This window comes from Choloepus didactylus, chromosome 5 (assembly GCF_015220235.1).
Source record: "Choloepus didactylus isolate mChoDid1 chromosome 5, mChoDid1.pri, whole genome shotgun sequence".
Classification (NCBI taxonomy): domain Eukaryota; kingdom Metazoa; phylum Chordata; class Mammalia; order Pilosa; family Megalonychidae; genus Choloepus; species Choloepus didactylus.
In genome coordinates, this window is record NC_051311.1 from 10,134,288 (window position 1) to 10,148,136 (window position 13,849).

Here is a 13,849-nt window from a genome sequence, read left to right on the forward strand (position 1 = left end):
AGGACTTGCTCACAATGCTAATCTCAATCTTTATTTTCATGTGGTTTTTTGAGCAAGAAAAATGTTCTCACTTAACAGAAAAAAATACGTAAGAGCTCAATAAATTACTCTAAACGCCGGCTTCATAAGAGCCATCGAACCACTGCATGTTAGCTCTGGGACATGCAGAAGGCAGCGTCTAGCTGGATGCCCTCCTTTTGGATGGAGACTTAGTCTCCTGCCCAGGGTCACCCAGCCAGTTCCCGCAGAGCCTGTCCTGGCTTCTCATGTTCTTCCTTCCCATCCAGCACTGGGCCACACCACGGTGGCGCCGGGACAAGTTGCAGGGTAAAAGCACAATCCAAATAGCTGTACATACACAAAGAGGCAGATGTAGAAACTCTATTGATGGCCTAAATAGGAAAAATGCTCGGGACTGTCCAAGACCATGATGCTTGGGGCTCTGGATTCAGATAAATAAAAAAGTAAGAAGCTTTGTGCCAGGTATAGTAACAGTATGCTAAGGGTATTTCATTTCCACTCTCTGTAAGCAAAAAGACCTAAATGATTTTTATAGGTCTGGGGGCAATAGTATTATTTTATCCACACGAATTAAAAGGGAGAGAGAGATGCACCAGAGAGAAATGATCCTTAATTCCTTTCAGCATAACTACTTTGGGAGGAAGGTTTTTATGAAAAGTGTATCTGAATGTATTGTACGTTAAGTGTTAAAATCACCGCATGCGCTCTTGGTGCATCGCTGGGACAATAGGTAAGAATGTGGCCCTGCGGTTCGGGGTGACCGAGGGATGCCCAAGGCACAGAGGGCTGTCACCTCCGCTTTCTGAGCTCTTCATTACGCTGGTTACTGATTTCCAGGGTCCTCCCTCCCCCAAGATTCAAAGTCAAGCCTGCCTGCCTCTCTCTTTTTGCTGTTGTCAGTGTCCCTGCTATATATAGTATACTTCTTCATCCCCTTTCTAAATTTTTACTTCTAAACCACCAAAGGCTGAGAACAAGTTAACTGCGTTTATTGGAAGTAATTAAAGTAAGAGCAATGGGGGCTTGGAGGAAACATCTAAAGGAGGAAATGGATGAATTTTTATATGTTGGCTTTTAACATTTTGTGGGGTGTTCTTTAAGCTTTTTTTGTTCACTACCCAGGCATTTGCTATTTGAAATGGATGGATTAGTGATGTAAGGATGTAGAAAAGGATATTCTATGAGAATTCTGAAATGCTGAAATTACATCTTGGAGAATCATGGGTTAATTTTTAAAAAGACTACAAAGATGTCCGTTATCTGTTGTTCTTTAAGACCTTAATCCAATTTTATGGAAGTATTTTAAAAACTGTTATTACCTCGTTCTTTCACAATGTTTCCATTGTAGAACTGATCTCTCCATACTTCATCATCACTTATAACCAGGCTGATAAACAAGAGAATCAAACAGTCAAAGTCACGTTTTCTTATGAAATATGTTCCCTCTTCACAAAGCCTTGAATAGTAGCTCCTTAATCTCCACTATTTATGTAATTATAAAGATAAGGTGACAGAACATGTGTAAGCCTTTTCAGAATATCCATAATTATATATGTGTGTGTGCGCAAGTGTGTGTAAAAAGTTATAGATACATACACATAAATAAACAAGAACACCATCTTCATAATGTTACTAAGATAAAGAAAACCACACATCATGCTGAACACTCTTACAGCAACTGAAATCTAATCAAAGGTAGTTGCCAAAAGACACATAATTATTAAGTGGTAGAAACTGCTCTTAAATCCAGGTCTGACTCTAAAACCTTGGTTCATCTGAGCTTTTAAAAACTATCACGATTTTCCCTTTTATCTTCTAATTGAAATACATAAAAAAAATGAAATCAAAGACAGACGTCGGCCAACACAGCACCATCACGTTAGCTTGGTCACTCATGTTTTCATGAACCATGGCCACCATGGTTTTAGAGTAAAGCACTGTTGGACTACCAGAGTAAATGAGCTATCAAGAGGTATGCAGAAACGTAAGAAACTACAAGAAATCATGCAATCAGCGATTTATCTGCTCAATACTGATACATTCCTGGAGATAACATGATCCACTCCTGAAAGTTAGTTTGAGGACAGAGGAACCACCTGGCAGCTCTGCTAGTCGGAATCCCAAGGTAGTACATAGCCTCACTGCCCAAAAATTCTCTCACTGAGGAACGAAGTACGGCTCTACCATCTCCACTTCTATAGGAAATAAAATAAAAACCATTTTCATTTACAACTAACAAGGTACCAATTTCTATTTAGATGACTAAAAAAAAAATCTCAAGTTGTACCGGGAGTAGGGGGTCTTTCCTGAACCTTTTAACTGGAGCTCCCACTTTTCGCCCCGCCTTCAAAAAAGAAAGAAACAACTAAGTATTAGAAAACTCATGGTAACATGTAACAGAGAAGCTATTAGCAAGAAAACTTGTGGTACCTGTTCATATGAATTCCAAGAAGGTGAGCTCTTCCATCCCCAAGCTGATCTGCCCATATTCCAAACTACAGGGAAAAAAGGAAAATTATTCATGTTTGTCTTTATAGCTTTTAGAGTAATTTTTATAGTAAGGTAATTTTGTCAAAATTGAGGATAGGATTATAATAATGTAAAAATTATTATATAATTAATTTAAGATTATAATAATAACTTGGATAAAGGTGAAAATAAAATTTAATCAATGGAACATAAATTAAAATCATTTAACAAAATATTATTTTAAACCCTACAGTGAATTCCTTCAGATTCTTATAGCTGAGCTCAAATTTGTTAGGTGTTAGAACACCTAGAACTGACTTAGTTAATCCCAGAACAGGAACTAGGAACAATTTCTGGGCAGAAAAATTTGCCTATATACTACATATGCAATACAAAATCATAAACAGACCTGTACCTGAAAAAACTGCTTTTGAACATGTGTGATCAACTGTTTCCAAAATTTTGTATTACAATTTGTTTGCTGTTGTCCAAATCCCAGCTATGCTGTTTATTAGCTGTGCAAACTTCGTGTTACTTAATCTTACTGAGTCAGAGCTTTCATTTCTGTGACATGGGACAACCTTGCCAGATGGTTGTAAGAATGAACGCTAATGCATGCAATGCTTTCCTCTGTCCGACACAGGCAAGTGCACACTGGATGGGAATTATTATTGCTAACAATTATTGGCTAACCTAGACATCATTCAACTCTTGACACAGATGAGATTCCATCAGAATGTCTGCCCTGACTTTCCAGGACTGGGAACTCACCTGAGTTCCCGTAACTCATCACAACCCCACTGACAGTGGAATTTGCTCAGGTACCAATCTCCTCCTCTAGGGTATTTGGAATTTGAGGGAAGGGGGCAGGTCTCACTCACCTGGCACATAAAAAGAGTTCTACAAACAGTGTGAAATGTTTAAACATGGTTGTTTAAATTTCTGGAAGGTAAACACGAATTTGAGAAAAATCTATCCAGTATTTAAATTTTCATCTCAACTAGAAAAAGACCACAATGATTTCACCTTAGCAATGGGACACTTCTAAGAGCACACGTCTGAGAGCATCTCCTGCATTCTCCGGAGTTACCAAAGTTGACAACACTTTAGATGCCTCCCTCGGCACAAGAGGGCAGTAGAAAGAATGACAGTAGAAAGATTTCAGAGACAGCAGTGAAATCGGGGGAGTTGGAACTAGTTTTCCATCAATAAGAGAAATCATTTACTGCACTGCAAGCTCACAGGGACACCACCATCCTTATAAAGAAACATTTACAACATAATTTCAGATCAGGGAGAAGAAGCAAGAGATGAAACGCAAAACTGATAAAGGCTTTTACCTGGCTTATCATACCACCAAATCAAAAAAACCCTGCAATGGCTTCAAAAAACTCTGCATACCTTAAGGTCTGTGTTTGTATTTTAACAGAACATGTGAGAAGTGGCAAAAAATGTTCTGAATACACTTGACCCATATCAGTGATGGCTTTTTGAAATATGTAATCCCTGCATTTGGGAGGTAAGAACAAACCATAAGGATCATCTGGTCCAGACATTTCTAAACTGAGACACATTGTTCCTCAAAACATTGAGAGTTATTCCTTAAAAACAAAACAGGTCAGTGGTCAAAATGTGTGGAAAATGGTGTGTTAAAAAAAATTAAGCAGATTTCTTTGCCCACACGACTTTGAAGCATGAAAGCAATAAAAATCTGAAAGGAATCAACTCAGCCAACAAACGAGATCCTGAGATTGATGATGATTATCTAACATGTTATGTACTTTTCATTCTAAGGTAATCCTTACATCAACTCTATTTTATTTTACCACTTTTCCTTTCAAAACTAATTCTTGCTCAAACCAAAACAGTCCCCCAAACAACCAGGCGGTGTTAAAATAATCTTATTTAGCTCACAGGATTTTAACAGCAATTTCAATTGACCCTGCATTCCCGTTTCCTGATTGCTACAGCATCTGTCATACTCCCACTGAATCCTGATTTATTGCCTCTCTAGCAGGGCTACTTTGCTCTAAAGCAACCCTGGCGACATTAACATCTATTTGTTCCTCAAAAACTACTTGATTTTGTTGTTGAGCATCTGCCCAAAGACAAATTTTAGATATGCGAGGGCAGCTCACAAGTTCTGATCACAGTGATAACTATCTCCTAAAACAAAGAAGACATCTGGTGTTCAAAGGCCAAGATAAGGAAATCTCTGAAAAATTTTCTTATATAACAAGCCAACCCACTCCCACTTGGTGCATGCTTCTCCCTGGAACATGCCCACATTATCTCTCTGTGTCTTCTTTCTCTTTTTCTTTAATAAACTTTACTACTATTTTTTTTTTTTTTTTTTTTTTTTTGCCTAAATTGCTTGCCTCAGTCCTCAACGAATGAGTTTTCCAGTCATAATTCACAGAAATTTTATACTTGTGCTGCTCCGGGTTTCTCAACTCCATTAAAAAATCTCGGGCTCTAGCATTATTGCGGCAAGAAATCACATCAGCTAATCTATAAATGTTTTAGGATGACACATCAGATTCTACAAACATCTTGTTGAAGTCTCAGTATGCTAATATTAGAGAAATTAATGCAAAATAACCTCTTTAATAGGACAGCAATTTCATCAAATATTTACATTGCATGAGGAAAGTAATGCTTCTGTTACCTGGTGGCCACCGTATCTATGAGCCAATGGAACGGATCCAAATACTATCTTTTCACCACTTACAAGCTGGATAAAGTCATCTGTTTCTGAGACAGATAAATCAAGGTCCAAAATATCTTCTAGAACTTCCTGAGGCAAGAAAAAAAAATCTTCTTACAAACTTAAGTAATCATTTAATAATTTTCAAGCAAAGAGACTTAATAGAAGAAAGTTAGAAGAATTAACCTCTTCCAAAAACACAAGACTAATATTTTTTTTTCATAAGACATGCACCATAGTTTCTATGATTGTTTATGATATTTGGGTAAAATGAGTTCTACCAGATAGTTCAAAATTTTTTACAATTTCTTGTGATGCATGGGAAAACAATGTTGTTTTCCTAACACATATTCTTTTAAGGAACTAAAAAATGTAAATATGCTATTTTTATCTAAAAATCATTTGAATCATGAGAGAACAATTTAGAATTTGTTACTAAAGACCATCTCTAGAAGTTATCTAAAATGAGAATTTAACTCATTTCCCCCCATTTTTTTTCCACAAAAGTGTACTTTCTTTGTAAGATAACTTTAAGATGAAACAGAATATAATGCTCCGGGAAGAAATATAAAAATGTGAATTATGATAAGGACATTTTCCCAATTTCTGAATTTTAAACATAATAACAATCATTTGTCAATAGACTAACATTAACCATGAAACGCTGAAAAAAACTATCTTCTTAGATAAATGGTATAGTGAGTTGAGTCGGTATTTGTGTTGTAAAAAAACATAAAGCCTAACCTTTGAAACTGCTACAAGGCGTACTCTTGATTTGAAAGGAGTAGGGAAGACAACGGAAAAAATGCAGTTTTTCACTTTACGAACATAATTTTCTTTAACAGGATCAACTGGCAACACAGCTGATTAAAAAAATACATATATCCATCTTAATGTCCTCATTTATTGTGTTTGTAACATTAATATTCCTTAAAAATACTTTAAAATATGCTTCTTCCAGAAAATCAACTTAAACCACTATCTTCTGCAAACGTTGATATTTAAAGGCTATTTTCTCGTTTTCAACATTATCTATTCAATATTCACATAATGGAGAAATAGAACTGCCCAAGAAGATGGGAAATGGAAAAAGTTTTAAACAATAAGACACATACCCTGTCATCAAAGATTTTCACTAATGGGAGACAAATAGGATAGGGAATATATTTATAAAGAAGAATATATAAATGAAATGGAGGCAAGCTGCATTATTATATTAGAATTACAGTAATAGTCAATTCAATGGAATCCAACCAAAGTATATCAGGCACTTAACCATATGCTTTCTGTCCTTTGGCAACTCACAATTAAGTAACGGAAACACACACATAAATAAATAATTCTAACACTAAGCAGGCTGCAGTAGATATTTTATCAGATGTACAAAATGCTGTGGATTCCACCAAAAATTTCAAAACATTTGATACGTGCCTGCTCACAAGCTAGAAGTTTAAAAATTGCCTCTTTATGTTTCATAAACCCATGTACTAAAGCATGTGTATTTTATTTAAAAAACTGTAGGGTTAAAAAAAAAGAGAGAGAGCTTCAAATATTTGAACATCCTTTTAATAATCAGAACATAATTACTTTTTTTAAGTACAATTCTTAAAATCTCAATCTGCTTTCTTAATCCAAAGCAATTAAAATAACAACAACAACAACAAAAAACAATCTGAAGAAGTTAGGAGTATTAATAAAACTATAAGATCAAACTAAGGAACACAAAAACTTAATGCTTCTGGATAGAGATTATATTGTCGATACATATCCCCATATCATTTAATCACTATAATGGAAAACCAATCAAAATCCTCAAAGGATTTTTTTTTTTTTTTTGAAGAGATCACCAAATTTAAGCTGAAGTGAAAATTTGGAAAAATAAACAGATTAAGTTTTTTAAAGTAAGAGAAATGGGAGAGTTTGCTTATCATATTAAAAATTAGGAGACTACAATAATTAAACATATTGTTAGCACCCAGGTAGATGGAAAGATCAATGGAATGCAACAGCAAGACAGAAACAGCACAAAGTACATATAAGAATTTCTTATATAACAAAAATATTCTAAATCAGTGGAGAAAGGTGGCATTAGGACAGTTTGCTCAACTGTTTGGAATAACGCCTATTTATTCCACTCAAGTTTAGGGGGACTAAATGTCAGTTATAACAGCAGTAAAACTGATCTTATCTCTTCCCTGTGTAAGTCATAAAAGCAGGAGAATGTAGGCCAGATTTAATCCCTTATTCTTCCCCTTAAGGACACAGTGAAGAAGGCAGCATCAAGGAGGACTGAAGGATTCAGTCAACCCCAAAACAGATGATTTCAGCATACCCTACAGAAAACCTGAAAAGTTAACACAGGTGATCCTTAGCCATGGGGGGGAGAAAGACTAATTGCTTCCAAGGTATCTAACTTCACACCTGTTACACTGTAACCAATTAAACTGATCAGCCATGGACTAAAAACCCCAGGGAAAACTCCAATCCATATTAACCCTTTATCTTAACATATCAGTCAGTAAATCCAAAAATCAATTCTTTAATATTCACAGTTTGGGAGATAACGAAATCCACAAAAACTTCTAACGTTTTGATGCAACTATTTCTGAACCTTTTCTCTCAACAAATATTTTTACTGGCTTTACCTTAATACTTAATTGGTCATTGAACTAAACATCAGGATGAGAAGTTTTATGCAGTACTATCAACCAAGAGATGAAATACATCAAGTATTTTATTTATCATCTCTCCTTGGCATAAAACCTGGTCCTACTGTAGACAACATTTTTTTTAACAGTATCCTCAATATGGCAAGAAAATGCCTTAAGTGTAGTCAACCTCCCAACATTGAAATGAAAACTCTGAAAATGCTTTTAATTACACCCATTCCATTTTTAGCAGTCAGGACTAGCTGTTTCCTTTGTATGAGTGCAATCAAAAAGACCAAAGTTGCTTCTAGACTGTGTACGAGAGAAGTCTGTTCTTGGTAGCCAGCCAGTCTAGTTGGGTCAGAACTACTTCTGATTTCCTCAAGCCCTGTTGGTGTGGTGGTGTTCATCAAGAATTTGGCTAGACCATAATGTTGGAAGCGGTGATTAATTTCTTCTGCTGTCCCTACTTAGGCCTGCCAAGCTATAGTATCTTTTTAAGAGCCAGGTTGTTTGTTTTAATCTGCTGAAAAAATCTCTAAATGAAAACAGCCTGACAGAATCATAAAGTGCTACACTTGCCAAATGTGCGTCCTTGGGCAAGATACTTAATTTCTCTGTTTCCCTATCTGTAAAACAAGAGCAAATGATAATCCTCTAAGGCACAGGACTGTTAAAAGTACAATAGGAGTGTTTGTTGCTACCCTCAACTTTGGCAAATTCTACCTGTTGGGTGTTTCTGACCATAAACCTACTCTTTATGAAGGTAAGCCAGACGTGTTAAAAACCTTTACTTGTAAAGCATTTTACACTTTACCTTTTTTTTAATATAATATTCTTCAATACCGAGAAAATCCCATAAAATTGGCTTTATTTTAATAAGCTCCTTTATATATTCTACAATGCCTTTAGTGCATAAAAAACTATACATTTAAAATAAATATGAAAGTGTGCTCAGCTATAGGGACACCTGCACTCTTTTATACAAAAAGCATCCGTTCAGAAGAATCAGAAAAGGCACGTTCTCACAGAGTATTGCAGCTGCCTGTTTGTTGGGCTCTTGCTCCCCATAAAAGTGAATTTCTGAGAACAGGATTAAGTATTCTTTTATTTCTGTATCCCCATCTCTCATTGGCTCCCCCTGTGTTTGTGCGTTTGTACAAATTCATTACAATACGTTTGCTAAAAACAAAACACCCAACACCGTCTCTCATTATCATAAGAGCCAAGGAAAGTCTCTCTAACCCATGTCGGGCACTAATCCTGAACGTTCTCCAGAACCATTCAACATCATCAAATACTAATCTCGCCCAGCCCAGACACCCCAAAATGGGGCGTCCGCACCCAGAGGTGAGCAAGCCTGCCCGACTATCACACAAAATACCTATAAGGTCTTCAGAGGAAAGAGTCCAAAAATCGAAAGACGAGGCTAGTTTAGCTTCTGTTTCACAAGAGCCCTGATGGGGTGTGGACTCGTTCCCGTAAAGACGCCCGAGGTCGGCACTTCCTTCCAGGACAGGCTGCAGCAGGCAGTTGACCGCGGCGCGACCGGCCACACCCAAGATACACACACAAGTCAACTGTAGCCTCCGGAGGAGGCCGCCGAACGGGAACCGGTTTCTCTGGGCCATGTTTCCGCTTAAACACGCAGGACACGAGAGCCTGGGAGCCTGGCGCGCTGGGGGGCTCCTGGCTAACAGCCGGTCCCCAGGGGGTCCATCCTTGCGGTCCCTCTTTTAGTTCATGGATCGCCGCAAGCGGCAGGACGAGGTTAGGAAGAGAGAACTCCCCCCTGGCCGGCCCCAGGGAGGGAGAGAAGCGCAGGAGCCAGCCGCCACCTCTTTTTCCTCCCCCTGGGCGCACCCTCTTCTCCTGGGCGCACGGCCCCCACTCCTCCTGGGGACACCCCGCTCCTTCTCCCCCTGGGCGCGCCCCTTCTCCTGCCCCTGACCCCAGGCCCGAGAGCGCTCCGGGGAGGAGCGGGAAGAGGCGGCGCGGCCGGGCGGGGGGAAGCGCTTCCTGTGTCCGGCTTCCGGCTCCGGGTCCCGGGAGGAGGACCCCCCCCCACCCCGGGCCATAGGCGGAGCCGCCGCCGCCGCCGCGACTTTCAGACTCGGACCATGGCCTCGCGCTGGTGGCGGTGGCGGCGCTGCTGCTCGTGGCGGCCGGAGGCGCGCAGCCCCGGGCCCGGATCCCCAGGACGCGCGGGGCCCCCCGGGACGCGCTCGGCCGCGGGCGCGCAGGTGAGGCCGGGCGCGCGCGGCCCGCGCAGAGGTCACGGCGCCAATGACAGCGGCCGCGGAATGAATGGGAGCACGTGCGCCCCGGCAGGCGCGACCGGGGCCGAGTGCACCGTGAGGGGGAGACCCGGGAGGGATGCTGGAGGGCGCGTGCCCGGGCTGGGGCGCAGCCCGCGGCGGGCGAGGAGGGCGCGGCGGCGAGCGGGGACCCCGAGCGGGGCGCCCACTGGGGCTGCGGAGCGGCGTCCTGGGGAGCCTGGAGGGAGCGGGCAGCGGCCAGGGCCCCGGGGAAACGCGGAAGGAAAGATCCGTTCGTCCCCGGGGCCCAGGCAGAGGGGAAGCCGCAGCTACCCCTTTGGCGTGCGGCCGGTCTTGGGGGATCGTCTCCCCCGGAACCCTGGAGGGAACGGTGCTCGCGGCGCTGGAGCCGGCCTGGGACGGGGGAAGGTCTGGTGGAGAACGCGGGGCTGATGGTGAGGTGGGCCGGAGGTGAGTGAAGGGCGCTTGCCTGGGAGGGAGAGCACACCTGCCCGGGGCGGGGCCGTGAGAGGACCGCGGACCAGAGCAGGGCTCACAGAGAGAGAAGTGGGAGGCCTTTTAATTTGCCTTCTGACTTCTGGACGGAAAGTTGGGATGCCAGCCATGGCCGTGAGTCCTGAGGCCGCCCTGTGGACCCGCGCTCACTTTCTCCCCCTCCCACTCAGCGTGGCACCTGCGAAGGGTCTGGTTTCCTGGCTCTGAGTTGTGCCCTTTCCAGCGGGGAAGCCTCAGTGTGCGGAGGGGTGGCCGGTGTTGTTAGCATAACTGCCGCAAAATCACAGACAACCTGGGCCCTTCAGAGACTTCTGCGGCCTCACAGTCCTGGTGTCGTTAGTGTTGGGCTCGCATCTGCAAAACCCTTCCCCTTAGTATATTTGAATTTAGGACTCTCCCTCTTCCATCATGGACCCATCAAACACCATTTAGGGTTATGGAACTAATACAGCAATTACGAATGCCTGCTTTGTACCAAAGCTAACGCATGTCACAGATTCTCAGGTAGAATAGACATTAGGAGAGAAAAAGGTGCTGGACTAGGAGGACCAGAGAGTAACCTGCTTGGAATATGACCTTCCGAAGGGGAGACTATCCACACAGGCCATGGGAGAGGCCAGACTTCCAGTATGTCCAGGATCACAGATGAGGATGTTATTTTGAACAGATGGATGTGTCCACCGTCCAATGCCACTGCATACTTCTCTGTTTTGCCTTCACCGCCCTTTTTGTGGTTCCAGGCTCACCACGGAATGCTGAGCGGCTCCCACTCCCTCCTGCCTTGACTCTCAGGAGGGCCTGCACGGAGGCTGCCAACCCTGTGCATTTTTGACACATGTTTCAGGGAACATTTCAAAATGTGTGGCTGCCCCAGGCTCAGTGTTCCCCCTGGTCTCTCGGGGCCTGATGTCTTTGGGATGACAAGCAATACTGATAAATCCAGCCCAGCCAGCTCTGCCCCCTGAGGTTCCCTCATGCTCCTGACATCTCCATTAATAATGTCAACAAACCTTGTACCAGGATAAAAACCAGTGTGCTTTTGATCATGCCGCATCGCTTGATACGTCTTTTGAGTCATACCCAGTGTTTTTTCATATTTTAAGTAAAGTTATGGGAGGCAAGGTGGAGCCAAACCAGCCACTAGACAATGGTGGTTGTTCCTGCTAGCAGTGGCACTCCAGGTACCAGGTTTCTATTTTCCACAGCTCCCGGTACAACCCGACTGCCCCCCTGGGTGCCTGTAACCTCACCTTGGAAAACATTGCTCCAAGGGACTCTCGCAGCAGAAAATAGCTTGTTTCAATAGAGCTTGGCAAGTACTCCCTAAATTAAGCTCAGCGTCTGTCCATGAGTTGGCATCATCAGGAAGATGCCCCGGTGAAGCACAGGCCAGAAATGTGGGGATTTGGACCTAGTCCGTGCTTTTGACTCCTACTATCGTGCCTTGTGGTTAAGAACACTCAGTATTAGCTATGTAGGTGTAAGCCTTCACCCCAGTTAGTGGGATATGATTAAGCTCCAAATGGAATAATTCGTACTCTTCCATTAAGGAATTCATATAAATGTGTTACCCACAAAGATGCAAAGAAGTAGGTTAGATGTCACAGTAATGGGAAAAATCAAAAGGGAGGATTTTGACAAATTTTTACAGTTCTAAGGTCATGAAAGTGTCTAAACTAAAGCATCAACAAGAGGATACCTGCACTGAAGAAAGGCCGATGACATCTGGGGTTCCTCTGTCACATGGGAAGGCACGTGGCAATGTTCACTGGCCCTTCTCTCTTGGGCTCCAGTTTCAAAATGGGTTTCTCCAAAATGTCTCTGGGCTTTTTTTAGCTTATCTGGGTCCTGCTTGTTTCTCCCAGGGCATTTCTCTCTAAGCATCTGGGGATCTTCTCTTAGCTTCTCCCCTGGTTCTGGTTTCAGTGACTGTCTCCAAAATGTCTCTGGGTGTTTTCTTTCTAAGCGTCCTCTCTTTAAAATGTCTCTGCCTTTTGTCCTCTCAGAGAGGACGCCAGTAAACTAATTAAGACCCACCTTGAATGGGCGGGGTCACATCTCCATGAAAATAATCCAGTCGAAAGGTCCCACACACAGTAGGTCTGCCCCACAAGGTTGGATCATGATGGATTCAAGCCGGCACACACTTGAATTCTGCCATTCTAGTCCCAAATTCCTATCACAATTCCTGGCCCATAATTGTTGGAATTAATATTTGTTGTCACGTCCTCTGAACCTTTTGCAAGTGGTTCACTATTGTCCTTTGGTCGCTGGTAAGCTAATATCGAAATGTGCTGCTGAGGGTATTTTTTGTTTGTTTTTAACATTATTTCTCATGTATCATTTCCTAGTTTGTTTTAGGATTAGTAATTTAATACAGGCAGTGCTGGTGCAGACATAGATTCTGTACTTAATATTGACATCTTTTTCCATTTCATCATCCGGGCTGATGATTGGAGTATCTTGATTATTCCTTATTTTAAACCAACTGAAAAATTTAAAAGAATGTAAATAATACTGATATTTACTATTCTATGACCAATCTTATTTAAATGGAAAGAAATTGTTTCAGAACTACTTTTCAGATCCGGAAGGATAGATAAAAATATGAAAACTGGCTTTCTCTGGGAGAAGGGATGGATTATAGATTTTTTTTTTTCAACTTTTTTCTTACCAGTATTTTCTATAATGCCAAGTATTGCTTTTGTAATAAGAAAAGGAAATTGGCTTTTTAAAACTGTCTTTTTTCTAAAGTTTACAATCCTCTTGTATAAACGGGCAATTAAAGAGTATATGTATTATGAATTATGGGCATTTTTATTATCCAGGGTTATAAACTGAAGTTTTCAGGAATATTTTCCTTATGCATCTCTTGGTACTTTTATTTTACAGGTGCTCTGTTTTAATCTTGCGAAGCGTTTAGCATCCGCCTTTCCAGATGTGTCTGGTATATCACGGTAAGCTTTTTATAGAAGCTGAATGGCTTCAATCAGAATTATCAATCATATTGCCAGTGGGTTTCTGCTCTGAATTGCGGTGGGCTGGTCCAGGAGATTTCACGTGATGCTTGATTAAGTGCCACAATGTCTAATCTGAGTGTTCTCTGCCTCTCCAAAAACTGGGAATATAATGCACTCTAAACTCAGCCCTGAGCTACACTGAATATAAAGTTCAGCTTTGAATGGATGTTGTAGGTTCTCAAGGTCCTGGTTATAAAAAAAGAACCATTG

At 41.6% G+C, this 13,849-nt stretch overlaps 3 protein-coding genes across 17 annotated transcripts in view; 1 reads left to right on the forward strand and 2 right to left on the reverse strand.

The window, feature by feature from the left end:
• The window catches only part of LOC119535552 (protein adenylyltransferase SelO-like), a 45,110-nt gene extending 35,105 nt beyond the window's left edge, over nucleotides 1-10,005 (reverse strand). Inside the window, exons 1-7 of one of the 6 annotated variants that reach the window (XR_005217200.1) lie at nucleotides 9,230-10,005; nucleotides 5,942-6,060; nucleotides 5,159-5,287; nucleotides 2,452-2,516; nucleotides 2,309-2,365; nucleotides 2,118-2,216; nucleotides 1,341-1,408 (exon numbers count right to left, since the gene is read on the reverse strand). Coding sequence is in view for 5 of the 6 variants with exons in the window: in XM_037837917.1 (XP_037693845.1) it covers nucleotides 1,341-1,408; nucleotides 2,118-2,216; nucleotides 2,309-2,365; nucleotides 2,452-2,516; nucleotides 5,159-5,287; nucleotides 5,942-6,060; nucleotides 9,230-9,476 (784 nt within the window). In the remaining variant the exon portion in view is untranslated. The remainder of the gene's footprint in view (nucleotides 1-1,340; nucleotides 1,409-2,117; nucleotides 2,217-2,308; nucleotides 2,366-2,451; nucleotides 2,517-5,158; nucleotides 5,288-5,941; nucleotides 6,061-9,229) is intronic. The other 5 variants (XM_037837917.1, XM_037837916.1, XM_037837915.1 and 2 more) reach the window with 5 other exon arrangements.
• LOC119535544 (ankyrin repeat domain-containing protein 26-like) overlaps nucleotides 1-13,849 on the reverse strand; it is a 961,331-nt gene that overhangs the window by 285,392 nt on the left and 662,090 nt on the right. The gene's annotated exons all lie outside the window — the stretch shown is intronic.
• PDSS1 (decaprenyl diphosphate synthase subunit 1) overlaps nucleotides 9,439-13,849 on the forward strand; it is a 33,798-nt gene continuing 29,387 nt past the window's right edge. For 2 of the 6 annotated variants that reach the window (XM_037837925.1, XM_037837926.1), the window contains exons 1-2: nucleotides 9,439-10,088; nucleotides 13,512-13,576. In XM_037837925.1, the coding sequence (XP_037693853.1) occupies nucleotides 9,966-10,088; nucleotides 13,512-13,576 (188 nt within the window). In that variant the 5' untranslated portion in view covers nucleotides 9,439-9,965. The remainder of the gene's footprint in view (nucleotides 10,089-13,511; nucleotides 13,577-13,849) is intronic. The other 4 variants (XM_037837928.1, XM_037837929.1, XM_037837924.1 and 1 more) reach the window with 4 other exon arrangements.